Below are 26,340 nucleotides of genomic sequence, written 5' to 3'. Positions count from 1 at the left end.
TTCTCTTCGGGCCAGTGTGTCTCGACTATTAGTCGGTTGAATTCAGTAATATAAGTAAGAAGATCCTTGGACCCTTGTTTTAAGCTTAACAGCTCACTATCGCTGGCCTGTACATAGGTATGCCTGGCAAACAAACTTTTTAACTTGTCTTTAAACAGGGTGAAATCATACAAAAGGGGGTCATTGCTTTCAATTAAAGGAACTGCCCAACTAGCACCGTTACCCCCTAAATACGAGATTACAAAAGCCACTTAGGCCGTGTCATCCGGAAAAGCAGAAGCCTTGCACAGGAAATGTAGCTGGCACTGATTTAGAAAGACACTAAACTTCGCACTATCCCCATAGAACCTTTCAGGTACTGCTAAAGGAACTGGGTTGTGTGTATGCACGGACACTTGAATGACTTGTGGATTTGTAGAACTTGTGGTAGTGGTTTCTATTGGTGAAGAAGGAACTGTAAAACGGGCGGGTTGTATGTAAGTATGTTTGCTCCTTTGCATGATCTCTCCTGCAGGGATACTAGCTGCGTGTTGGTGTCGTTCTAACTCGGAATGTAGTTGTTGGTTTTCTACCTACTTCCCGTTGGAGATCTATGAGAGCCGCCGCCAACTCTTCTACAGTGGGACTCTGGAGAGAGTTCTCCAATAAGGAACTAGCCCCTTTTGTATTCATTGTCGCTCGGGTGGAGTTAATTCGTGGGCTTGGCTTTCTGTTGCCGATGCCACTAACCTGTGGTATATCTCCAAGCTCAATCCACGGGAGCGACGAGAATATCCCCACACTCCTACAGCCCGTCTATGAGTGAGAAGATTCAATGTACTCACACTCCCCAGAGTGACTATCGGAGGTGTGGGGATCAGAAACCAGGACAATACACTTCAAATCCCCCAGCTGCTTCCCTCGAAAAGACCAGAGATGAGAAAAACCTACAGGGGAAACAAGAAAGATAACATTAGGAGACTACCTCCCCTCCCATATAACACTAGACCACAAGAGTAGACTCAGGGCTGGCTTTGCAACAGACACACTGTCCCTTCCCTGCTGGACACCTCCTGGTGCAAGAAAAGTTCCAACGATCAGCAGTGCAGGTACAATTCTGTGTAATATCCAGGGCAGGTAGACGGTAAATAACTGCCTAGGGCAATGACAAAAAATGCAGACTACAAGGCTCTGTTTCAGCTTCTAAACAGAGTTTTGTTTTCAAGCATGTATACCCCACAACAAGAAGGGGGAATACCAAAAGAGCGGGCAAGCTCTCCGCAATGTAAAAGTATATTACTAGCCCTATATTGGCTTGAAGAGCAATGAATAGAAAACGATCTCTCACTGAGCGGAAATAACGCACAGTGTAATTCACCAGTTAAACATAAGAAGAAACGCACACCGCGCGTGTAGGAAAACACTGTCAATATCGTACGGCACAAGCAGCGGGTTACAATGTTTCCTTCCATGTAACCCGGGAACTTCAAACGCAGCCGCGTCTTGCACCGGGTTACAATGTGTCCTTTCTTGCAACCCAGGAACTTCAAACGCGGCCGCGTCTTGCACCGAAAACAAAGGCACGGCCGCGGGTTAAAAAAAAAGGAAATGCCCGCTGGAATCCAGAACTCGGCCGAGTGTAAGACTCCCAAGCTGAGGGCGCGAGTTGGAAGTAAGACGGACAGCCAAAAAGGACGCTGTCTAGGTAGCGGGAGGGTAGGGTAGGATTCAGCAATTAGGAATAGAACTCAGGAGAGCACCGATTCAGGGAGAGGCAACAACACAAGGATACGGAATGAAAGGGGCGTGGAGTCAGGTTCACAAAACCGAAAGCCAAGCAACGGCTCTTCGGTGAATCAAGGTATTTAAAGGAAGGGAGTGTCTACAAACTCCACCTCCGTTAGGGCAGCAAGGGACCTGCTCCAAAGTGTGTACTATTACAAAGCAAGAACTCAGTCCTCCCTACAACCCCATGGGACTATGCAGGCGGCCTGATGTCTAACATTTATATGTGTCCCATACCTTATTTAGGGGGCTGTGTTCAGATTGAAAAGAAAAAATTCATTTGTAGAGTGTTTCAATTTGTCTATTATTGCAGTGTCTAAAAGTAGTGATCGATTCAACGTCCAGCGCCTTTCTTGCTGTTTTTTCTTTCAACAAAAATTGTAGTGAAACTGCCGAATGGTCAGATAGGTGCTCTGCAATATGTACCACACTTTTAATATGGTCACTGATTGTGGCTGATACCAAACAAAATCTATCCTTGATCGGTGACCATGCTTTTTATTGTGAAAGGTATATTTTCCCGTTTCTGACCCCACCTTTATGTTTTTTTAAAGACCAAATATCCACAAGACCTAAGTCTTGGGTTATTTGCCTTAGGGTAGCTCTCATTTTTAATACAGTTACAGCCGCCCTCTTGGACGTTGTATCCTGCGCAAGATTAAGGGGAACATTAAAATCACCCCCCATAATAAAAGGCTCATTTATCTCAATTAAAAGTAAAAATAATGCTTTTAAAGGAGTCTGGTCATACAAATTTGGACCATAATACCCTACAAGTGCATCTTAGCCTTAGCTATTACCCATCCACCTAATGGATCAACCCAGGTTTCACCTAGTATACATTGGGAGGCTTTTTTTACCACAATTGCGACTCCTTTTACTGTGACCGTTTGAGTGGTACATATGCAATGGTCGATCCATAGCTGGCTTTTTAAAATTTCGGACCATTCTTCTTTTAAGAGATGGAACTCTTGAATAAAAATAATATCCGAATCACTCAGCTTCAAATATTCTAATATCCTTCGCCTTCGTGGTATCACCCTCAAACCATTGACATTCCATGTCATGATTTTCAGACAACTAGACTTAGTTAGATCTGCCATTTCAATAAGTAATGCTCCTGTAATTTTTGGAGTAACTCCAAAAACAAAGAAGACAGCCGTAACATGTCTACACTAACTAGAAAAGAAATCATAGATGACATTTGAGGACTTTTTTTTTAACTTTTTTCCCACATGCTCCCCCACCTTTTGTGAAACATATTTTTTTGCTTTTTATACATTTTAGATCTATGCCCGTGACCCACCCCACCCTCCCTGGGGAACCCTCCCTGACTTCTTGAGGTATACTGGTGACACCTCTATTTTGAGCTCTCCTACCTCTTGATGGACTTATTCATATCACTTATTATACCGCTTGTGCTTTAATCTGTTCGATAAAGGTTCTCACATCATTTGGGTCCCGGAAATTGTACATCTTATTATTCCTCATTACTCTTAGGAATGCGGGGAACCGAATATTCGCAGTGGTGTCAAGGTCTCTTAATTCCTGGATATGCTTGCCAAGCTCCCATTGTCTGTCCATTGTCGTACGGGATAGATCAGACCTAATACGGAACGACTAGTAATTTTTCTTGTAGGATCCCGCTAGTAATTAAGCCTGGGCAAAGCACTACGCTACGCTCGCGTAGTTTGCGAAGTTCGCGCTACTTCGCACTACGCGAACTGCATGGAGCACAGTGCGAACACACGTAGCGTAGTGTTGCGTAGTGCTGCGGTCATTTTTTGCTTGCTCGCGGTCCTCAACGTCAAGTTGGCGACCGCGAGCAAGCAAAATGACATCCCGGCGAGACTTTTTCCTTGTTCGCGATCAACATCAAGTTGGCGATCGTGAGCATGGAAAATAAACCTCCCGGCGAGATTCCCAACGCGAGGAGGTCAGGTTTCTCATTGCGAGTGGTCGCGTATGCTCGCGACCGCTCGCGATGACAAACTACCAGTTCGCATTGACAAAAACACATTCTTCTTCCTGTCACTGCAAAACAAATGTCAGTGCATGCTGACTTCAGCCTAGTCATATCAACTAAAACCTGGTTATGCTATCTAAAACACATTTAAATCAAGCATTATGTGCTATTAATTTAAAATGCTCAGACACAAAATCCCCACTACGCGAGTGCATAGATGAATTTCTGGACATCTTCAGAATCAACCGAATAAAGCTAATACACATGAAATCAAAAAATTGCTTTCTTTCTGTGAAACCAGCTAGTCTTGCTCTTAGGATAACTAGAGATATTATTTTTGTTAGGGGCACAAAATATTGCCTTCTATAAACATTTGAAATCAGATTCGAGAAAGCTAGCTACCATGATACTGTTATGCTACCATAGAATCCAATGTTAAATTGAAACATACAAAATTAAAATGGCCGCACATAATACGCAGACGCCTGGGAAGTGTTGTTTTTGTCTTATTTCTATTTCCAAGAACAGGCGCAGACCCTTAAAGTTCTTGTCTACTTCATACGGCAGCATGGGGTTGTCACTCGGGTGGATTTCTAATATGAATTCAACAACAAAAGAGTGTGAAGAGGGAAAACGCAAAAGAGTGAAATCCCAATGGCAAAAAAAGGGAAAAAAGGTTTATTGATACCTAAGCGGATCAATATATATGCGCCACAGACCAATCAATCAGATATGTGTATAGAACCCTCACTCACCGACCTAGTTGGTGACATGCTTCATCATAGGGTTCCACCAGGGGTGCCTACTGCACCTCTAGTTTGCTTCGATGCTTTCTTAGAGCGGAGCGTAAATATCAGATCGACGAGATTCTCGTGTATGATAAAAGAGAAAGTGATGGTGAAGTTAAAAAATGCCGGTGATTCGTCCACAAGACAATTTTAATGGTGACAGATCAGGCACTAGTAAAAACAGTGTAGGATGGTTAATACTGGCTTTATTTGGTCAGGTACATCCTATATTAATATTTGGTCGACATGTTTCAGCTTATTATCGTTTATTAACAAAGCTTTTTTCAGGACCTTATATATAGAACCAGCACCTTGGCGGTATGAGCTCGCTAAGGCTCACCCTAACCTCAGGTGCAAAAGAACCGGACACACTCACGGTTTTGTGTGGGCCTTCGAGAACTCCACAAAGGCCTTAGAATATGTGAAAAAGGAAAGTTAACCTGCTCCTTAGGCATACAGGTGGGTGGCGGGACTACAGAACAAATCATCCAAGTCTACCGCCCAGTAAGTCAACCTAGTGAAATCACCAAGCCCGGAGTCACTCGGGTGGATTTCGAATATGCCCATGATGGGCAAGATGAGAGTCGCACTGTAGTCTTTTAAGTGGACCCCTGAAATAACTAAATAAGTAACAAGTGCAAAATGCTGCATGTCATAAATATGTCATCCAACGTTAAAAAAAATGCATAAACAGGCTGAAACCTTGGACCACATCAACAGGGCAACTCTCAAGCAAATGCCCCCCAAACAGCCTACTATTCATCCAATCAGCTCCTTCAGGAAATGATAACTGAAGCATTTTCCATTCACTACCTTCTCTCCTACGAAAAAGCAATAATAAGAAGTAAGAGACGCCAGAATGAGCATCTCATAAACAGTACAATCATGCCACCCTCACAAAATAGCCCATAAGCAACACAGAGAATATCTGCACACGTCCGGCATTTCAGCTAAGGGTGTAGACAAGCGTGTGCTGCTTCACCCAGCCTCATCTCTAGTAAAAGAATAACAAGCACCTGCACATTAATCACAAATACGAGCACACACAATTACTAACAGTCATCGAACGAGAACCATTTACCTCACTTAAACATGGCTGACAATTGTTCTTCAGTCTTGAACCTCATTGCTTGGGTGGAAGCATGCAGGCCACAGCCAATCAGATCGGAGACACCTGTAAATAAGCATTGGGCTGACTCAGGCAATCCTCTCCTCGGCCTCGGGATGCTCACTTTTTTAGTGATTAGATAAGCCCCGGCACACAGCCAAAACTGCATCAGGCCAGCCCTAAAGAACCACAAAACACTTTTCAATCCAGCTAACTTTATTACCTTTTCAACATTATCAATGTAGCCAGAAAGCATAGAGACAGAATTGACTGTCTAAAACAGAGGAGTACCTACAAAGTAACTCTGTGTTTTCAGATTTTCAACCAAGTTTCCATTTCCTGAGAGGCAGAGGTACAACTCAATTCATTACCGCCAACACGTCATATGATTTTCAGTCTGGTTTCTGAGCTGGATATAGCACAGAAACCGCCGCACTAAAAACCATCGATCATGCTCCGAGGATTCCATTAGCCGGCCACTCATGCCTCCTGGGCCTACTGGACCGTTCTGCTGCGTTCGACACGGTAAACAATCAGCTGCTTGTCATTTACTTATTTATTTATTTTAGAAGGTTTTATATAGCGCCGGCTCGACCCGGGGGTATCAGAGCGCTTTACAGGAGCATGAATATAGTACAGGAGTAAACAATTGTTCAAGAACATACACTTCAAAACAGGATGGAAAACAAAGAACAAATAGCTTAGTACCATTAACAAATGTAAAAAGGGGGAACAATCTAAATAAATAATAAGGGTACAGGTAATCAATTATTAAAACAGTAGCAGGAGATGGAGGAAGACTAGAAAGGAGAGAGAATGGAAGGAGTAGAGAAAGAAAAAGGAGAGGGACAGGGAGGGGAAAGGGGGAGGGAAGAGAGTGCAAAAGAAGAAATGAGAAGGGTTATGGACCCCAATATTTGTTGAGCAGGTGCAGTTTGAGATCTTTTTTAAAGCTGATGTAAGAAGGGTTACCTCGCAGGTCATTGGGGAGGGCACTCCAGATGTTAGGTGCATTTCCGAAGAAAGAGCGAGATTGAGTGCTTCTCTTTTTTAACAGAGGTGGAACAAGGAGGAGAGCGTTGGTGCTTCTCAACGGTCGGAAGCAGCCCACTTTGTTGAGTTTATTAGTGAGATACAGCGGGGCCTTTTGATGAGGGCTTTGTGCGTAATGCATGCAAACTTGTAGGAGGCTTTGCCTTTGATGGGTAACCATGTAAGGGCTTTGAGGGCTGGGGTGATGCGGTCAAAGCGTTTGCAGTCTGTGAGTAGTCTGGCAGCGAGGTGGAGCACAGATTTGAGTGGGGCAAGGTGAACTTTAGGAGTTCCAGCGAGGATAGCATTGCCATACTCAATTCTTAAAAGGACAAGAGATTGGACAACCGATTTAAAGTCGTCAGCTGGAATGAACGGTTTAATTATCTTGAGGTGACGTAGAGAGAAAAGAGCTCCTTTAGCCGAGATTTTTATGTGGTTTTGAAGAGTTAGGTTATTGTCAATGGTGATGCCAAGTGATTTGACTAAGTTGGAAAGGGCGAGCGGACAGTTGAGGGCATTAAGGTCAGAGATCCATGTTTGGATAGGGAGAGGGTTCCTTTTTGGAGAGAAGATAATGATTTCAGTTTTTTTAGGGTTGAGCTTGAGATGATTGGAGTGGAACCAGGTTGGAATTTTAGTCAAGGCATTGTTGATGTGCAGAACATCAGAGTGGGATCTAATGTATAGTAAAGTTGGGTGTCGTCAGCGTAGAGGTGGTAGTTGATTCCAGATTGTTTTAGAATGAGTGTAAGGGGTTCCATAAAAAGGTTAATGAGAGAGGCAGAGAGAATAGATCCTTGGGGGACACCGAGGGTGACAGGTGTGGGTTTTGAGAGGCAGTTGTCGATTTTAATTTGTTGTGTTCGATGTTGGAGAAAGGAGGAGAACCATTTGAGGACACGACCCATTGAGGCCAAAGCGATCTTTGAGTGTGTTAAGTAAGGCAGGGTGATTAACAGTAACAAATGCTGCAGAGAGGTCGAGGAGAATAAGTTGTCAGGTCTTGCCATTATCTAGGGATAGGTGGAAGTTGTCAACAATATTAAGCATGGCAGTTTCAGTGCTGCAGCCTTTTCGGAAGCCGGATTGTAATGATCCAATAGGTTAAAAGTGTCAATATGTTTGTCCAATTGAAGCAGGGCACATTTTTCAAGGGTTTTGGAGAGCAGGGGAAGGTGGGAGATCGGGCGGAGTTTATGAAGGTTGTTGGGGTCGGCATTGGGATTTTTAAGAATGGGAGTGATTTGTCCGAGTAAGAGGGAGGCAGGGACACATACTGTGGTAAGGGAGGAGTTGATGATAGTGGTCCAGTAAGGGGAAATGATATGCTTAAACTCCTGAACAAGGTTGGGAGGGATAGGGTCTTTGGTGTGTGAGGCCGGTTTGAGTTTAGAGATGATGTTAGAGACTTCAAGCTCAGATACGGGGTGAAAGTTGTGCCAAGAGGCGTTGTTTTTAAGCTGTGGGTTAGAAAGATTGTTATCCCGGGGGGAAGTGGCAAGAAGGCTGGCGGAGGAATACGGGGAGAGAGTAAGTAGGTAGGGAGGTTTAGTAGTAGGGTCGGCGGTAAATAGGGGAATTGGAGGGATCGGAGATACAAGGAGGGATTGGTCTATTTTGGCAATTTTTTCAGCGAATAAGTTGGCAATTTCTTCGCATCTATCAGTTGTGGCCATCAGTTTTGGAGGGACAGTGGATGTTTGGTTTCGAACTATGTTGAACAGCTCCCTGGGTAAGTTTTTGGCACAATCAAGCTGTGTGTGGAAAAAGGAAGCCTTTTCAGAGAAAATGTGTTTCTTGTATGTAGTTCTGGCTGATCTGAGGAGGGCAAGATTGGCGGGAGAAGGATGTTGTCTCCATGTTCTTTCAGTTAGTCTAAGAGAACATCTTTCGTCATTGAGATTAGAAGTGAACTAAAATTTGGATGGAATGTTTCTTTGGATTTTAGGTTTGGATGGGGCAATTTGGTCTAGGACATCAATGACAGTTTTGTCAAAATGCTCGGTGAGAACATTGGCATTAAGGGAGAGGGGGTAAGACATAGATGTGCTTGGAGTTTAGACTCCAGTTCACCAGGGGAGATACAATTAAGATTTCTGGTCCATTTCATGGATTTGACGTTATTGGAGGGGGGAGGGGCTGGGGTGGTGATTGAGAACAGAATGAGGTGATGATCAGACCAGTCGATGGGGATGATGTTGGAGAGGGAAGCCAAGTCCTTGTTGGCAATGATGGCGTCAAGAGTGGCCCCTTTGGTGTGGGTTGGCGAATGGCAGAGTTGATTGAGGTCCTTAATCTCTAGAAGATTAGAGAGGAGGTTGACTGCAGGGTCATCCGTCTCATTCCAGTGGAGGTTGAAATCACCAAAGAAGAGATTTTTAGAGTTAGAGAGTGAGGATTGAGTCAGAAGTTCAGATAATTCCTCAGCAAAGGGAAGAGGATCACCAGGTGGGTGGTAGATATTATGTAGCCGAATCGGGGGAGAACCATGAAACTTAAGTTCGACTTCAAGGTATTCAAAGGTATTGCGGTCAGGGTTCTTGACAAGGGGGAAAAGTTAAGTTCATTGTTAAAGATAATCGATAATCCACCCCCTATTCTCTCAGTTCTATCTTTTCTGATGATAGAGTAGCTGGGGGGAGAAAGTAAGTCAAGGCTGGAAGTTGAGTGGTCATTGAGCCAGGTTTCTGTGAGGAAGGCGATGTCAATATCTTCGCTAAGGATAGTTTCAGATATTTCGATCGCATGCCGGACGGCTGAACAGCAGTTCACAAGCATGCAGGAGAGGGGTTTAGGGTTGTCTTTAGGGGAAGAGTCTGAGTGGATGGTGGTAAGTTAGGGAGGTGGTCTGGGGGAGAATGGGGAGGAGGGGATTCTGCTTGTACCCAAAATAACAGGAATGTTGGGGTGAGGAGGAGAAGGAGGAGCATAAATTGAGAGATATGGAAGGTAGGAGTTGCAGAGGTCAAGGAGGTCGTAAGAGGAGAGCTGGCTCGAGGTGCGGAGTGGCCTGTGGGACAGGCGTCCGAGGGGTGTAGTGCTCCATGGATTAGGATTAGAGATGCGTTGTGAGCAAACACTGTGGGATTTGGAACAATTAATGGGGGACCTGGAGTAGAGGGAGTTGAAGTCTCCTCTCAGTCGTGCAAGTTCAGTAGTCAGGGTTTCTAGATTGCGTTCAATGTTGGAGACAGTCTGGATTAAAGGAATGGGGGAGCGCTGTTGGAAATGAGGTGAGGGATAGGATGTGTTCGGTGTTAATCAAGAGAGAAAGTCTAGTGTGAGGAGGTGGGGAGAGGCCGGGAGGGGGTATAAAAGGGGTGCTCAGGCTGATGGACGCAGAGAGGGCTGCTGAGAAGGACGAGACATTCAAAGATTCGGGTGAAGTTGTTTGAGATGATACGAGGCAGTGAGGTGAGAGGAGAAAGACGGTGGGTTTAAAGGGTGGAATTAAGTTTTTAGTAGATGAAAATGGGGCCAGGGCCGGGTGGGGTGGGTTAGGGGATCAAGTAGGGGTTCCGGGGGCAAGGTGGTGAGAGTATGGGTCAGACTAGCATTAGGGGTTGGAGGGAGTAGGTCATTTGAGAGCGAGTGAGTGAGGGAGACGGAGAGTGTAGTTGGAAAGCCGTGAGGAGAGAGGGTCGCGGAGTGAATGAGTCATTGGATGGTGAAATTGCGGAGACAGTATTAACAGTTGAGACGGTAAATCATCAATCGTATGTCATTACATTTGACACAGTAAATCATCAATCGCTTGTCATTACATTCGACACAGTAAATCATCAATCGCTTGTCATTACATTCGACATGGTAAATCATCAATCATTTGTCATTAGATTTGACACAGTAAATCATCAATCACTTGTCATTGCATTCGACACAGTAAATCATTATTCGCATGTTATTACAATCAACACGGTAAATCATCAATTACTTGTCATTACATTCGACACAGTAAATCATGAATCACTTGTCATTGCATTTGACACAGAAAACCATCAGTCACTTCTCATTACATCAAAAGAGAGAATGGCCATGGAAGGCACCATCTGCAATTGGTTCACTTCATTCTTAGAAAACAGAGTTCAAGCAATAAAAATTGCAGATGTTCTTGCCAACCCAGCAAGGTTGGACCAAGGGGACTCACAAGGTTCGCCTACACTCTTCAACTTATACTTAGAATACCCTGCAACATTAGTGCCAAACACATAGATGGCATACCATTTTTTTATGGTTTGGTTACCAACTCTTCATGAAAATTTCTACATCAAATTACGTTTCATTAGTCAAGAAAGAACAAGCTTTCATGACTTTTTAAGACGTGAAATTGACCTCTCCCAAAACTGAGTTCCTAATCTTTGTGCCACATCCCCTCCTCCACCAATGCAACATTCCTGTAAAGAATGGCTCAACAACCTAACTATTGAATAACACACCCATGAGATTGTTTATTGCACAAACTCAGTTGCCTTTGTGCTCGTCAGATGACTCAACCTACAGAGACACCCATAAACGCTTCAGCCAAAGGAGCTCAGTGCCAGCTGAAACTCATTCAAGGAATCAAACAGCTCATTCCTAACGAAGACCTCAAAATTTTAACCCACTCCCTAGTGCTATCATGAATAGACTGTGGCAAATTCCTGCCATATAGTTTACGCAACATCCATCTAGCTCCTCGCAAAGCAGCACTAAATGCAACGGACAAGAAAGTTGACCATATCACACCCCAGTTCATTTCTCTGAAATGGCTCCTAAAAGACAGTAGATGTCAGTACAAGCTAGCCTTGTCATCACAACATCCACCTACACCGAAGAGTTTCATCTCGGGGAGCCATCATTCCATTTGGAGCTCAGATAACTGGAGTTCAGCTTGAAATACCAGACCTCAATAGAGGAACCAAAATAGAGACAAGCCTTTACAGGTAATGCTCCCATAATCTAGGTATCCATTTACTCAGAACATTGCCAACTTTCCAACCTTTCAACAAGGGACTGAAAGAGCAAATGTTTCTTCACTTTGTAGTCAATGAATAGCTATCCCCTACAATGCTCTGCCCAAGGAAACGTCCAGGAACTTTATTCTGGCTCGCTTTGAGCTCACTGTGATCTTAATACTTTCCCTCCTGCAATGTATATATTATCATTGTCATGGGCACTAGGCCTAGGGTTTGTATAAATCATTTCTATAATCCCCAACTTGTAGGCAACTTTTGTTTCATAACGCATTCTGACCCCTTTGGTTAGACCCAGTTTGTGCTAAATGAAACCGTTTAATAGATAAATATCTAAATAAACAGCACCCTCTATATTACATCTATATTACATATCAAGGAAAAGGTGTTGATCTGAGAGACGATAGTTGTATAGCAGCATTGACATTATTAGTTTGAATAGGGGTTTTGGATACTGAGGGCCACCATCTGTCCTTGTTGACTTGGGCCAGCTGCTGAGAATTCAGCGGCAAACCCTGGAATGGATTTGCTCTTCACTTATGGGAAGCACCCAGCAGCTTCAGTTCAGATAATTGATATCGTCCTCTGTCACCCTAACTACATTCACCACGCCTGGTTTTTGATTCCTGATTGAGGACTGTGGACTCCAGTGTGAAGTGTACATAGATGACTGCTTGTTGGATCTGCACGGTGACCAAAGAGGATTCGAAAATTGACTGGCAGTTCATTTAATCTTACCACTGAAGTTGTAGCTGAGATTACAAAGAGCTGAAAATAGTGCCAGTCACAAAGAGGGCATGCCCTGTTCCATTTGAAGCAGAAGCTTGGTTCCCATCTGTAGTTGCACAGTAAGCAAAAAAATAATGAAATTATCAGTGATTAGAATGTATTAAAGCACGCCAACCATCTATGATTTCTGTTTGTTTTACTGATTTGTAAGTTATATGCAAAAAACAAAAGGCCCTTGCACATACACCAGTTAAGTATTTGTCTGTTAATGTTCACAAAAGATGAGAAACAAGTTGAAAAACAAAACAAAGCGTTACGATAGGTTGATTTTTTTCCATTGTTCACCATCAACACAGAATATGATTCTCTGGATTCCCTAAGAATTTTGTTTAAAAACGGTCAAAGGGCAAACATCTTGTTTGCCTTAGATTTGATTGTAAGCATCAAGATATTCACAGATAAAATCAAGAAAATTATTACAAACGGATTGCTTAAAAAGCAAGAAACCATAGTACACTAGTGATCATTTGTGACATGGTGTTGTGTACAGTTTGAGAACATAAAGAGGAAAAGGAAATTAATAGAAGCAACAAAGCATGAGAGCCAGTGCTTTATCATTTCTTAGCTAGCAGACTCCGAGCTAGCCCATTTATGCAGCTCTCTAAATGGCATGTATGATTAGCCAAGGGAAGATAAAAAAATTAAAGAAACAGTTCTTGCCACATGACTGATCTGTGACTGCTCCTGCTTTGCCAACCGGTTCATGAGCCTCTGTTTAGTGTCTACCAAACTTTCACTAGGTTAGGTAGTTCTATCCTATTCCTTCCCCGTCGTTGCCTAAGAGGCGAGATGATTCTTTATGCTCCCTCTGCCTTACCCAAAGGTGGAATCTGTAATAGATTCTCTAGTATTTAATATGCACAAATCCCATTTGCTTTGCAAAATGATGTGGGAGATATGAAGCCTGCTTCCCCTGCGTCTCCTAAGAATGGGGGAGATCTGTGCTATTTCAATTAAGAATATGTAAAGAATGGTCACTGTAGAAGCAAGCTCAGAGATGCCCCGATGACTTCATTCCCTTCATTCTCACATGACAAAGATTGAGGAGGACCAGGCAACCATCAATTTCCTCCTTGTACTCCTCACAATTGAAAATATGGCTCTAGTGCGCCACTCCGGACCTCTTTCACCCTCTTTTTCTGAGGATCAAATAGGCCCAGGAGAGGTATAAAGTTTAAAAAACAAAATAGGTCCAGGAGAGGTAACATCAACTCTGATACCCTGGGCAACAAGGCAGTTGTCTGCTATCAGGCCCATCTTGCTCCCACAAAATGGTGTAATGTAATACACACTTTCAAACATTTGAAGGTTTGCCTCAAATAATGTAATTGAAATTGGTTACTACAACAAGATTGGAAGATCATGCATGGTAAGACAACTCTTCCTTATGAGGGTGCCTCTCTAACCCAATATCTGGTGGCCAGTCTAGCTATTTCATTTCATTCTGTAGAGGTTTGCACTTTTTCTTTTGTCTAATTTTAGCTTGTTCTAGATCTATTTCTTCCAAGCATTATGATGCTTTGTCTCTCAGGTCTTGGTGAGTTTGTCATCTGCTTTTTTCAGGGACAGGCATAGGGATTTTAATGAACTTGTTTTGCTTTTTATTCTCAAGTTGTGTGATGGCAATAACTATTCCATTGCAGTCTTATCCAGTTTTATTTGGAATGTAGCACAGTCCTTTGGTTCATGGTGCTATCTAAAATCTATATCATTGGTGTCAAGCATCTATTTCTTGTAATCTATAGCGTGGGTTGTACTTTCGCAGGGCTAGTCTCTTGGCCAACCATTGTCCTGTTAGCCAAATCATTTTTCTTTGTAGCACAGTTAGCTGAATGTGCACCTTATAGGTTTAAAGGATGGGTGGGCATTGTCTAAAGAAGAAGGCCGTCATATAGTAATTTACTTTTCAGGTGTCCCATAAAGTCATGCATTGTTGCTGCAGCTTCTGTCTTCTAGATCTTTGTTCTAGTGCTTCAGGTGCCTATTCCTTAACCTCATGTGCACATTTGATGGAGCTGATCTTCTAGTGCCTTTACTCTTATTTCCATCTTGTCGGGGCCTTTTGTGATACCGGTAATGTTTGTTCTGGTGGCCTTTATTTGCATATTCATAGATTTCTCAACAATGTGTTCTGCTGATCGACATAACCAGCCAAGTCAATTAGATGTTAATTTCAATGTAATTTCAACATAACAGTCATTTTGATGAAGTGAAAGTGTAGGTAAAAAAATATATTGCTAATGACTCCTTCAGCAGCATCCCAAAGAAAATATATGCACTTGTAACTTGACCCAGATTTAGAAATAGCCCAAAATATCTGAGACATCAGATGATAACATGTGCCGGACAAAGTGTTAAAGAAAAGAGACAGCTCTTGCACAAATTACGCTAAATTTAGCAGAAGATTATCCCCCAACACTTTCTGGAGCATTGCACAAAGGTTCTGAGTTGCCCTTCTTCCAAAATCGTCAAACTTCTACCCTGCTTCTAACTAGTACTTTAAATACTGATGTGTCAAATTTTAATAATTGCCTATTAACGCCCTTGATCCCATGGCTCTGTTAAAGATTCAGGTGTCTAAAAGATCACAACCTATGACTCCTTGGTTCTCATCCTCTTTAAGGGAAGAAAAGAGATGATGTAAAAATTTGGAGCATCAATGGAGAAAATCCTATAGCTCTGAGGCTAAAGTGAAATATAAATCTGCATTAAAAAAATCTGCAAATGTCTTTGCAGATCTCAGAGAAATAATTGTTCCTATTTAATTCACAACTACTTCTAAAAATTGTCCATTCCTTTTCTTTCCCCTAAGGCTACAAATAGCAGAATTTGCCAATCTTTAGAAATCTGCAATGATTTGTCTAAATTTTTCCATAAGAAAATCCAGAATATTTATGGTAAATTCTCTACGGAAATCCTCTCTAATTTTCTGGTGGAATCAGAGGTTAATCTGGGGCCTCGGCTACTTAACTACCCCTCTATTGATGAGTCTCTTAGGGAACTTGAGAAATGCAAATCTGGATCACCGGGGAACCCGGTCCTCCCCAAATCCTAGGAATGGTTTCTTCTACCCTCAAAACTGTGTTAAACAAACTTCTGAATGATTTGCTTGAATAAGGTCTGGTTCCCTCTGATTATATGAGGGTGTTTCTTCTTCCTTAATTAAAGAAACCTAAAATGGACCTGGCTATAATAAATAATATTAGATCAATTTCTCATTTACTGGTGGCGGCTAAAATCTGGGAGAAATTGGCAAATAAGCAGCTAACTTTTTTTAGGGTAATCTAATAACCTACTGCACAACTCTCAATCTGGTTTTCGCTAAGGGTTCAGAATTTATCAAAGAAAATTTGGGGCGATCTGCCATGGTTGTTCTGCTTGACCTATCCGTCTCATTTGACATGGTCTTGAACTTTACCCTTTTGGATAGAATTTGATTGGCAGGCTGTCAGGGCAAGGCTTTTACGTGGCTAAAATCTTTTTTGAAAGACAGATCGCAGTTGGTTCGTCTCCACCCCTTTACTTCAGCCCTGAGCCCCACTCTTTTTAATTTGTATCTAGTACCGCTGGCTGACTGAATCTTGGGGTGTGCAGGTAGTGTCATATGCTTCTCTTGTCTTTTCAAGAGCATACAGATAATGCCCTCACTACCTTCAAACAGTGCTTGCAGGAAGTTGCAGAATAGATGAATGCCAACTTTCTTCAATTAAATTCAGAAAAAAAAGAAATCTTCTTCTTTGGCTCGAGGTGTCCGCCTGCTCCAACTCTCTCGCGTCCCCACCTCTTCGGCCAGAAATTTGGGAATTATATTCGATTTAATCCTTTCCTTTTCATCGCAATCCCAACACCTGTCTGATGTTTGTTTTGCAAAACCTAAATCTTTGAAGAAAATGCTGCATTTGGTGCCAGAAGACACTTTAAAAATGATTGTTCACACAATGGTAATGTCAAAAACTGGATTATGCGAATATTCTCTACTTGGCTCTTTTTTCTTCCCTAATCCAAAGACTCCAGATTGTATAAAATGCTGCAGCAAGACAGGTTCTGAGAATTCCTCATCAGCAATCCATCTCACAGCATGGGAATCACCTACACTGGCTGTCAGTAGCCAAATCATTTGAAATTTAAAGCATTTACCATCGAGTTTACAGCCTTATCAGGATATGGCCTCCCCTATCTAAGCCGTAACCAGCAATGTTGATCCCTAAAATCGAACAACCTTAGACTTCTGCAGGTGCCAAAGATCTTGAAAACCAGTCACGGGGGCAGATCTTTTTGTTTTCTGATGTCCAAATGATGGAATGCACTTCTTGTCAGCCTTTGTTTTGCTCTTTCTGAGCCCATTTTTAAAAAAACATTAAAATCCTTTCTTTATTGATAAAGCCTAGATCTTGTTAATCTCTTACCGAAATTATTCATTTTCCCTCGTCGTCTGTTGAGGCCCCCCCTACGCTGCCCAACCGCTCTTTCCTGCAAAGGCCGCTCCTGCCATTTGGTCAGTCTCTCTTGCTGATAGCGCCGGGACACCTCTTATGAAGCAGTTGTGAGCTGTATAAATGCTTTTTGATTGATTGATATTATTGATTGTCTGAAAGGCTCTAGGGAAGCTAACATAACAGCTTATTTAGTGTCTAAATGTTGAGAACGTACTGCAAAGTGTCTGTAAATGAGAGCTACCCGGAGGCAAACTACTGAAATGTGGTCTGTCACGCAGACCTGTTGCTCTTTTAGTAGGAGCACCCAAGATGGCTGCCAAGATGGCAAGCGCTCACAGTGGCTTGACTCACCGCAGCACCTTCACCCAGAGCGACCCAGGGGCAGACTACTGAAATGTGGTCTGTCACGCAGACCTGTTGCTCTTTTAGTAGGAGCACCCAAGATGGCTGCCAAGATGGCAAGTGCTCACAGCCGCTTGACTCACCGCAGCATCTTGACCCAGAGCGACCCAGGGGCAGACTACTAAAATGTGGTCTGTCACGCAGACCTGTTGCTCTTTTAGCAGGTGCACCCAAGATGGCTGCCAAGATGGCAAGCGCTCACAGCTGCTTGACTCACCGCAGCACCTTGACCCGCAGAATGACAGCCAGGGAAGTCTGCCCAAAGATGCCCACATTAGACTTCAAGTGACACTGTGGCTATGAACCAAGATCTTCAGTGTGGTGAGTAAAGTTATAGTACAATGGCCAGAGGAATCACCGGCACAGGTGAAGAGGAGGATGTCTACCTCACTGCAGTATCTCAAGCTCAGGGTCTGCCTTGGCAAGCGTCTGTCACTCGTTTGCTAGGCTGGGCTGCACCAAGCCCCAGCATTGCTCCTTCAAGGCGCCATTTCAGTAAATGATCAGTGAGTCTAGCCTGAACCCTTTATTATATAGAGCACACTTGAATCTGAAGGTGGCAGGTATGTATGTAGAGCAAGTAGTAAAATCGCTCAATTCCTGAGAGGACCAATAAGGGTCCCTCTCCCCTAGGCTGTATGGGAAGAGAAGAGGTGAAATCTTAAAGGGGTCTTGTTTGGATGGTACAGTAAAACCTTCTTTACCTCTTGACTTTACATGAACGAAAGATACAAGGGGCGCAAAGCTGGTCAGAGCCGTTCTTCTACATTTGTTGACTCTTGCAAGAAGAGAGGCAGACTTGAGCTCATGATTGATGCTTAGTTATCAATCAATCTGGTGATTATTGGGGAGCAGCCTGGCCATTTGTCCTGTTCAAAGAAATAAAAGGCCAAGGAAGAGAAGGGTATATCTGTCCCATTTTGCCTCAGTTATAAAATATGTGCCCATCAGTAGTGTAGCAAAGAGGCTGTGCACCGTAATACTAGCAAAGGAAATGAACCCTTCTCCTTGTTTGGATGGAGATGAAGGCATCATTTTGTGCCACTGCACCTGCTGCACTATTGATAGCTATGCCCCACCATGCCCAATACACTTTCCATCCTCTACAGGTGAGGACTTCTATCAGAAACCCCTTCCAGGAGTGTGGGGGGAAGTGGATGGGGCTGTCTGACGTATCTTAGCTCTTTTACGGATTCAAGTACCTCCTCAAACACACACTGATGTACCCATGAACCATACAGGATCAATGCTTAACCTATAGCTGTGAATAACCATGGAATGGAACAGATTACTAACAAGCATACATGTAGTTGCCACCACCAACCAAGCATGGGCTTCTCTCCCGTGTGTATTTTGGCGAAAATAAGCTGATTCCATTCCTTCTTTTAGTGACAGAGATAGAGTGCTCCCATGCGCCTGTGGACGAACCATAACAATGACAAACACAATCCATTAGTGCAGAGAATTGACCTTATAAGTCAAATATCCCCGCCGCCTGACCCTGGGGCTTTGGAAGTTATGCAGACTTGAGTCCAAGATAGACAACAATCTATTAGTGGAGGCGAGAGATCACTTCTTCGCCGAAATCCATCACATCCATGATGGATGCAGAGAAGGGTCTGAGTGCAGGACACATGAACATCCCCGAGTTTAAATTCATCTAACAGCCTCTTGATAGATGTGGAAGAGACAACATTAGAAAGTAAAGTGCAAGGGGTCCAAGATGGAGGCAGTAGGAGCACAGACGAGGACCTTCCTGGAGGCCATGAGTGTCTTAGGTGCAGGAAGGGGGTGCACCGGTTGGATGTGTCTTGCTGTGTCTACCTGATTACATATTTATTGTTCCTAAGCAAAAGATGAACATACACAGGATATGATGCAGAATATCAAACACTATGAATTGAAGCTTGACATCTGTATCCCTGTGTGATGTGCTCTGTGCAACAATCGTGTCCTCTGCAGCCTCCTTTTCAATGCACAAAGAGCCTGGACCATACGCAGGATCACCGCGTTCACAGTCTCCTTGTTCTCTCCTTTCTCGCAGCATCTCCTCGTGCAGAGCTCCCTCTTGTTTGTGTACCACGGCCTCCTGCTCCAGTACGTGCCCGTGGATAGACCCACGAGGAACCAGCTCCTGGCCACCAGCCTCTTCAGCAGCGGCATCTCGACGAGCCTGCAGACCACACTGGGGAGCAGGTACTTCCAAGCACCATCATTGAGATGGAACCAGAGCATCCTCCTACCTGTGCTAGCTGGAGCCATGAGGGCTTCCCCACCATGGTTCTGATCCATGCCAAGTCCTCTTCCCACGTACACATCTGTTGGTGATCGCGATAAATATTCATTGTAGAATCGCAGTAGCTAATTTACGAAATTGACCCAATGTAGTGTCCTGGAAGAGAGGGGGTTCATAACATGTCTCTGGGAGGGGATTCAGAATTGTGAACAGGATATGAACATTCACAATCAAGTCGCCACTAGTGTTAAGTGCAGAGTCGGCCCTTTTCTCTATGATCTAATAAAATTATAACATAAATGTAATATTTTAATATTATTGACCAGTGATGTAGTACAGACTTGGCTATCTCTCTGTTCTTAACTAATACCTTGTACTGAACTAGTTTTTCGAAATAGAAACTGATACATTCAGGCTCTTAAATCCTCACCACCAGCAATTTCTATAGTGGGGTTAAAAATGCCTTATTGTATATCCCTCGAGGTCACATCTGCTCCATAGAATCTAAAGCTCCAAAGATCCTTTCAGTGCAAAATGCACCACGGTCAACGACAAAGTACATCAGAAAAGGATCAGAAGCTAGTTCCGTGTACACATCTGCATTGTCACGCCACACTCATCAACAACATGCATCGTCAAGCCATTGTGGCAGTTCATGAATCTAAAACATGCACAAATGTGTGATCAGGAGCTGCATTGTTTGTTTATATTGCATACCCTATCCAGGCTGTGTTATAGCATGGGTGGTGGTTGGGTGGGAGTGCTGGCCATGGAATGGTGGGTAGAACATCGGGTGGATGTGAGGGGGAATTCTAAGAGTTGTAGTTGGCTGAATAAACACTTACTTCCTACCTTATGGTGCTGGCTTTTCAGTCATGCCACCCTGAGCTAGTAAATTTGTAAAGTTGTTCTTATTGGAAATCCAATAAAAGTAATATAGAATGCAGGAAGTTAGAAAATATGGCAGCAGCTACACAGCGTGAGGTGTTAAATGTCTGAAATAGATAGGTCCAATCTGTATATTATGTCATGTTACGTTACATTATGTTGCGTTATGTTATGTCACAGCAATTGACAAAGTGCATAGCTGCCCCAAGAAGGGCTTCCCAACACTGAGAGACTTCACTACTTATGCATGAAGCCCGCATTTGTTTCTTGAAAGAGCTACGTCCTGAGCTGTTTACTAAAACGTTTTTAAGGAGAGGAAAACTATTCCATACTTTGGGTGCTAGAAACTAAAAACAGTGGCCTCCCTGTCTAACTCAATTGATCCAAGGTGTTCAGGGCAGCCTAAAACTGGAAGATCATAGAATTCGGAGAGGGCAAGCTGGCTAAATGAGGTGACGTAGAATACAGTCCGGCCTTCACCATGGCCCTATATGTTGTGCGGAGAGCTTAAGCGTATATGCTTCTCTATAGGTAGCCACTGCAGTTCTCAAGCTGGGATGTGACTGAACTAAACTTTGGAATCCGGCCGAAAAGCTGAGCTGCCGCCTCTTTTCAGTCCAGCCTTTTTGATGCCCAAGTAGAATACGCTGCCGCCGTCTGGGCGACATGTTATTAAAGCCCGGGCCACAATCTTTAGGGTATATGGTGGGAGAGTACTTGGGGCATACTAACTGGAGGAAGGGATTAGACCAAGTTGGAGCCACTGCAATGTATTGTCATAGTTCTTATTCCTCCTGATAAGGATCTAGTGAGATTGTTTCTTGGGTTGACAGAATTTTATTCAAAGTTTATTGCTAATTTTACCAGTGTGGTGCAACCCTTGAGACAGATACTGCGGAATCGTGTCAAGTTTGAATAGTCCAGCGAGCGCAATGCTCCCTTTCAGATGGTTAAAGAGGGGACTAGCAACATCCTAACTTTAGGTTTCTTTGATGCTCTCAGGAAGCGGTCTTGAATACTGATGCCAGTCTGAAGGGATTAGGCGCGGTACTGTCTCAGTGGGTTGATGGTGAGGAAAAGGTTGTGGAAGTTTCCGGTGAGGTACTTACACGGGACCAGCAATAAAGCGGCTGACTGCCTATTCACATGACCGGTTGGGGAAGAAGGGGCTGAGTTTGATACAACTTCAGCGGTCTCGCTCAGAGCCCACGCGACCATGCCATGCAATGCCAGTCTAAATGGCATTAGCAACACTCCTGCCTGAGATGTCTCAACACCATAAAATAAATCGAAGTTCCTCTCTGATGTTGATAGTGTGACATGTCAGTTCTTGAGCAGGTGCTCCTCTATTAAGTTGAAGGTAAATGCAGCATATCAACTCCTGATTGGGTATTTTGGTTACACAGGGGGAGTCTCTAAGCTCCTGTCCTCTTTTGTGTGTAACCCACATACTCTGCCACCAGTAGCGACCCCAAGTGTGACTTACTCATTTCCTTGAGTTGCCTGCTTTTGGTTTGATGTAGCTGTGGCACATGAGCTGGTCATGCATGTATTCTTTCCTTGCTCAAGAGGAATTTTTAGCAGTATGGAAGTAGGTTAGGAGATCTAGAAGGTAATCTAGTCCGTTGGGCGAGGGACAAAAAACGGGGCTCACGGCATTTGGCATCAAGAGGTGAGTAGCATGCAATACATGAACACAATATTGCATGGTAAAGGCCTGAGAGGACAGGGGCCACATGTCAGAGGGACATGGGTCAGAAGGCTGAGTGAGCCGGGAGGAAAGAGCAATGGGTTAATAGGTGGTGACCCACAATAACCTTGACTTCTTTCCTTTCAGGCTACCACTGATCCAAGCTCCATCTTTTGAGCTCCTGATTCCAGCGATGATCCTCAGCAGACAACTCTTGCTGGCGCCGATTAATGGTGGAAATAGTAAGTTGTCTATGAGTAATAACTGAATATAGCCTGTAAGAGCTTCCCCCCACACACATCCTACCTGCATAAGATCCATTGTAAATGGTGTTAGATGATAGGATAGGATGCTTAGGGGTATTTGTACAAGAATTGCCGCAAACTAGCATCAGATAGTGCAAATTTTCTTACCGTCCGTATTGCCGAAAAGTCCTGCCATGGTACCGACGCATTTACAATATGTCGCTACATGGCGAAAAGATCTGGTCGCGGAGGTGAAAACTAGCGTCAATGCGATAACACTTTTGCCACTAGCAAGAAAAAAGTGACGAAAGGCCAATTAGAGGTATAAAAAATCATGTTAGTCAGCCCAACGTCACTTTTCCACCTCTAGAGGCAAAAATCGCCTATAAGTCCACCACCAATGATAAAAAGAAAATAAAAACAATGAAATGCAGAATGGAGCAGCCAGGGCAGGTTCAGTACATGTAAACAACCCCCCCCCAAACCGGCCAACAGCCAGGACGACCAGGCAGAGTCCGAGGGGAAGAGGAAATGCAGATTCAAGGCTCCGTGCATCACTTTTCATAGCGCTTCCCTTGTGACACCATGGCAGCTGAAGCCTGGAAGCGTTTGTAGGAGAGTAGGTTCTGCTTCACATGGGTACCCCCACCTTTTGCTGGTGTTTCACTGTTTTTCGACCTTAGTCTGACTGTGGCTCTGCTAATCAGGACCCCAGCCTAGCTGCATCCTCTCTAAAATGGTTTCCATGTACCTTAGGTACATATCTAATTGGATTCTGGAGTGCCTTATAAGCCCCTAGTATATGGTATACTATGTACCTTAGGCACAGGTACCCCTGAAGCCCACCAGGGGCTGAAGCATGTATTATGCCACCCCTGGGAAGCACTCCAAAATGGCACCACAGGTCTGCTACTGCAGCCTGGGTAAGGTGGTGCTTGCACCCCTTACAGTGGTATAGGCTACCTATATCACTATCATTGCACACACATATAAACCCTATAAGTCACTCCTATGGCAGGCCTTAACAATCCTTAAGGCAGAGTGCTTGGTTTTTATGGGAGAGGGTGCCCCTGCATGAGCAGAGCCCCTCTGCAGCGTTCGGAGTACCTCCTCTGATGCTGTTTGTGGTGCAGCCTGACCACATACTCTTAAGTGCATTATAACCTTGCGGTAAATGCTAACTTTGGGATGTCTGCACGGAAACATGTTGTGTTTGGTGTCAAATGCTTTGGAATACTACCCTCCCCGCCAGATCTGGCGGCGGGGGTAGCATTCCACCCTTCTAGAGGGAGAGACATGTTCACACTGGTCTAACCCGGTAGGACTTTCTAAAGCCCTGGCATCACAAAATGGATGCCTCTGCCACAGACACAGGTCTGGCCTCCTGCTGCTGACCGAAACTCCGGCAGGGGAGGCCTGAACAATAGGTTTCCTGTCCCAGGGAGGTGTAACCACCTCCCCAGACAGGCAGATGTGTATTGGGGCTGGGCGGGAGCACACTCTGGTGCTTTGAAGTTCGGCACTGGGGGCACTCATGGTGTCCCTGTACATAGTCCAGTTCAAACCGGTTGCAGGGGCTACCTGCCCCTGCTCTGGCACGAAACTGGACAAAGGAAATGGGTGTAACCACCCCTCTTTCCAAACCCTCCCATAGGTGGGTCCCTAGAGTATGTCCAACCCCCCAAACTTAGTATAAGTATGGGAACCCAGTCCTTGCGACTTTAGATTACCCTGGACGAAACTCTGCAATATATATCCTGGACCTTCGACGTTCTACTTTGCTTAGAAGACTGAAGAAATCTCCCTTGGGGTCAAGGAGTGACTCCCCTGCTTGACAGGCACCAAAGAAGCAACTGACCGGTCTGCATCGCTGAAGCTCCTGCTGGACGCCGAAGTCTTTGCATCACCAGAGGTGGATTTCCAGACTTCCCAGAAGCTACTCTGAGTCCGCAGCAAAGCTGAGGCATGTGGCTATCGTGGGTGACGTGGAACCGTGACTCCTGGACACCGTGAACTTTTGCAGCAACAGCATCTTCCTGGTCTTCCTCGAAGTTGTGCTTTGGGCTCCGAGTAGCCCCAGCCTTGAGCACCTCCTGCACCGAAGATTGCTGGCCTCCACTCTACGAGTGACCCGTGGGCCAGTTTCAAGTGCGACTGCTCGAGGCTCCTTCGCGATTGCTAGTCCGTAGGCTAGTAGGTCCCCACGAAGGCAACTCCTCTTCCGATTGGGCTTTCCTGGTTGCTCCAGACGTGCCCAACTTACCCTCGCTGGGTGAGTCCCCCAGACCTTGCTGGTCTGCACCGACGTCCTTCCTCGGCTTTCAAGTAAATTGCCGTTGCCAAGGCTTGTTGGGTCCAATCTGGTCACCGACACCGCAGCACTCGACAGACTTCGTGGGACAGCTCAAATCCAGCTCCTGGTCCTCATCGGCGCCTCCTGGGCCTCGTGGCTGAAGGGTCAAGACACCCGTCAACTCACCTGAAGCACCCGACATCTGTGGGAATTGGTCTATCCTGCCCTTGGTCACTGGTAAGTGACCCAGACTCTGCCCCCTCTGCTTTCAGGTTCCTTCCATCCTAGATCCAGGCTTTTATTGCTTCAGACACTTCTCCTCTTCACGGCAGCAGCACTTCTTCGCCAGCTCCCATTGAAATCGACGACGAGACCCGACACCAAAAGACACCTATGCACCCGGCTTCCCTGGGTGAGATAACACGAGTACTCCAGTGCTCCCGTGGGTGCTAGCCCTAGAACTTCCTTAGTCCAAAAGGGTTTGGTCCTGACTCGATTCTAAGTGTCCCTAATCTTTAAATTTCCAACCGCGACATTGCCCATAGAAGCTAACGGGAACACTGCACATGGACCCCGTGGGTCCCCTGTGTCACTACCTTGGGTGGTTCCTTGGGGTCCCAGCGATTCTACAGGCTCTAGGCCTTGTGTCTAGTTCAGTCATGGTTCTTACACCACTTTATTGGTATATGGTTTGGTACACCCCTAGGGCCCATACGTGTATTTGTGCTATTACTGTTGATTGCTACTTGTAAATTAAGTACTTCAAACTCCAGTCTCATAAAGAAACTAGAGGGGTGTGTTTTATCTTAAATACATATATTTTAAATATAGTCCTGGTGTGGTTGTCCTTTCATTTGGTAATTCAAGAGATTATAGACTGGTAAAACAAGCTGCTTTACATTCCTTCAAGACTTAGTCTGAGGGCTGCTCTCCATAGCTACCACTAGGATAGCTTTCAGTAAAGGTTGTCTTTAACCTATTCACCATAAGGGGTTGTTTGGACTGGTACAAGGTGCCCACTATAATTAGTGGACAGCATATACCAGGCCAACTTCTGACAGCGTGGACAGTCCCTAGGGCCTGGAGGCCTCGCTGTGCCTGCGTCTGAGACCCGGAGTGGGAGGTGGAGGTGCTGTGGAGTTGCTGCGGCCTGATGGTGGAGGCAGGCCGCATCGGGACCAAGCCTTTGGGCCGTGAAGGTAGACATTGAGCCATCAGCGATCACCCTTACCTGGTGGTGAAGTCCGGCAGGAGACACGTTACTGACCTGTGTCAGAAGACCACCTAGTGCCCCGTGGAACTGTGATTATTAGAGGTATTCCTGCGCCCCAACGGAGGGTCTGCATTGCAGAACATGCGCCACCACTACACCGGGGTGCACGGTGGAGATTGCCAATGGTGGGCCGCGCCTCTCTGCACCACAGGCTAGAGAATGTGGTGCTGCCCCGATGCTGTGGAGGGTGAGGCCACAGAGCTGCGGCAAACTTGTGTGGCGGGAGCACTGCAACCTCACGCCTAAGGGGGCCCTGTTGCATCACCTGCATCAGGAGGTCCCCAAGCTGCACCCAGGCTTGTGAAATCCCACCTGGCTGAGGCTCCTGCTGGCGGATTCTCAGATTCGGAGAGAATGCTGCTGATTGAGCACAGGTGTCGATGTCCAGGTGAGGAGAAGTTGGGATGGGGAGCAGAGGAGGTATGGGGGTCGTTTCAGGCCCAGGTCTAGCAATGGTGGTTGGCGCACACTGTGT

The 26,340-nt window shown here is 44.9% G+C and overlaps 1 protein-coding gene across 2 annotated transcripts in view; it reads left to right on the top strand.

Annotated features, from left to right (window-relative positions):
- SLC23A3 (solute carrier family 23 member 3) overlaps positions 1–26,340 on the top strand; it is a 339,671-nt gene that overhangs the window by 15,299 nt on the left and 298,032 nt on the right. Inside the window, exons 2-3 of one of the 2 annotated variants that reach the window (XM_085650084.1) lie at positions 19,285–19,436; positions 22,202–22,296. In XM_085650084.1, coding sequence (XP_085506210.1) covers positions 19,285–19,436; positions 22,202–22,296 — 247 coding nt within the window. The remainder of the gene's footprint in view (positions 1–19,284; positions 19,437–22,201; positions 22,297–26,340) is intronic. The other variant, XM_085650085.1, reaches the window with a different exon arrangement.

The sequence above is a fragment of the Triturus cristatus genome, chromosome 3_2 (genome assembly GCF_964204655.1).
Source record: "Triturus cristatus chromosome 3_2, aTriCri1.1, whole genome shotgun sequence".
Lineage (NCBI taxonomy): Eukaryota > Metazoa > Chordata > Amphibia > Caudata > Salamandridae > Triturus > Triturus cristatus.
The sequence above is the reverse complement of the archived record's forward strand: the minus strand, read 5'-3'. Positions and strand labels throughout refer to the sequence as shown.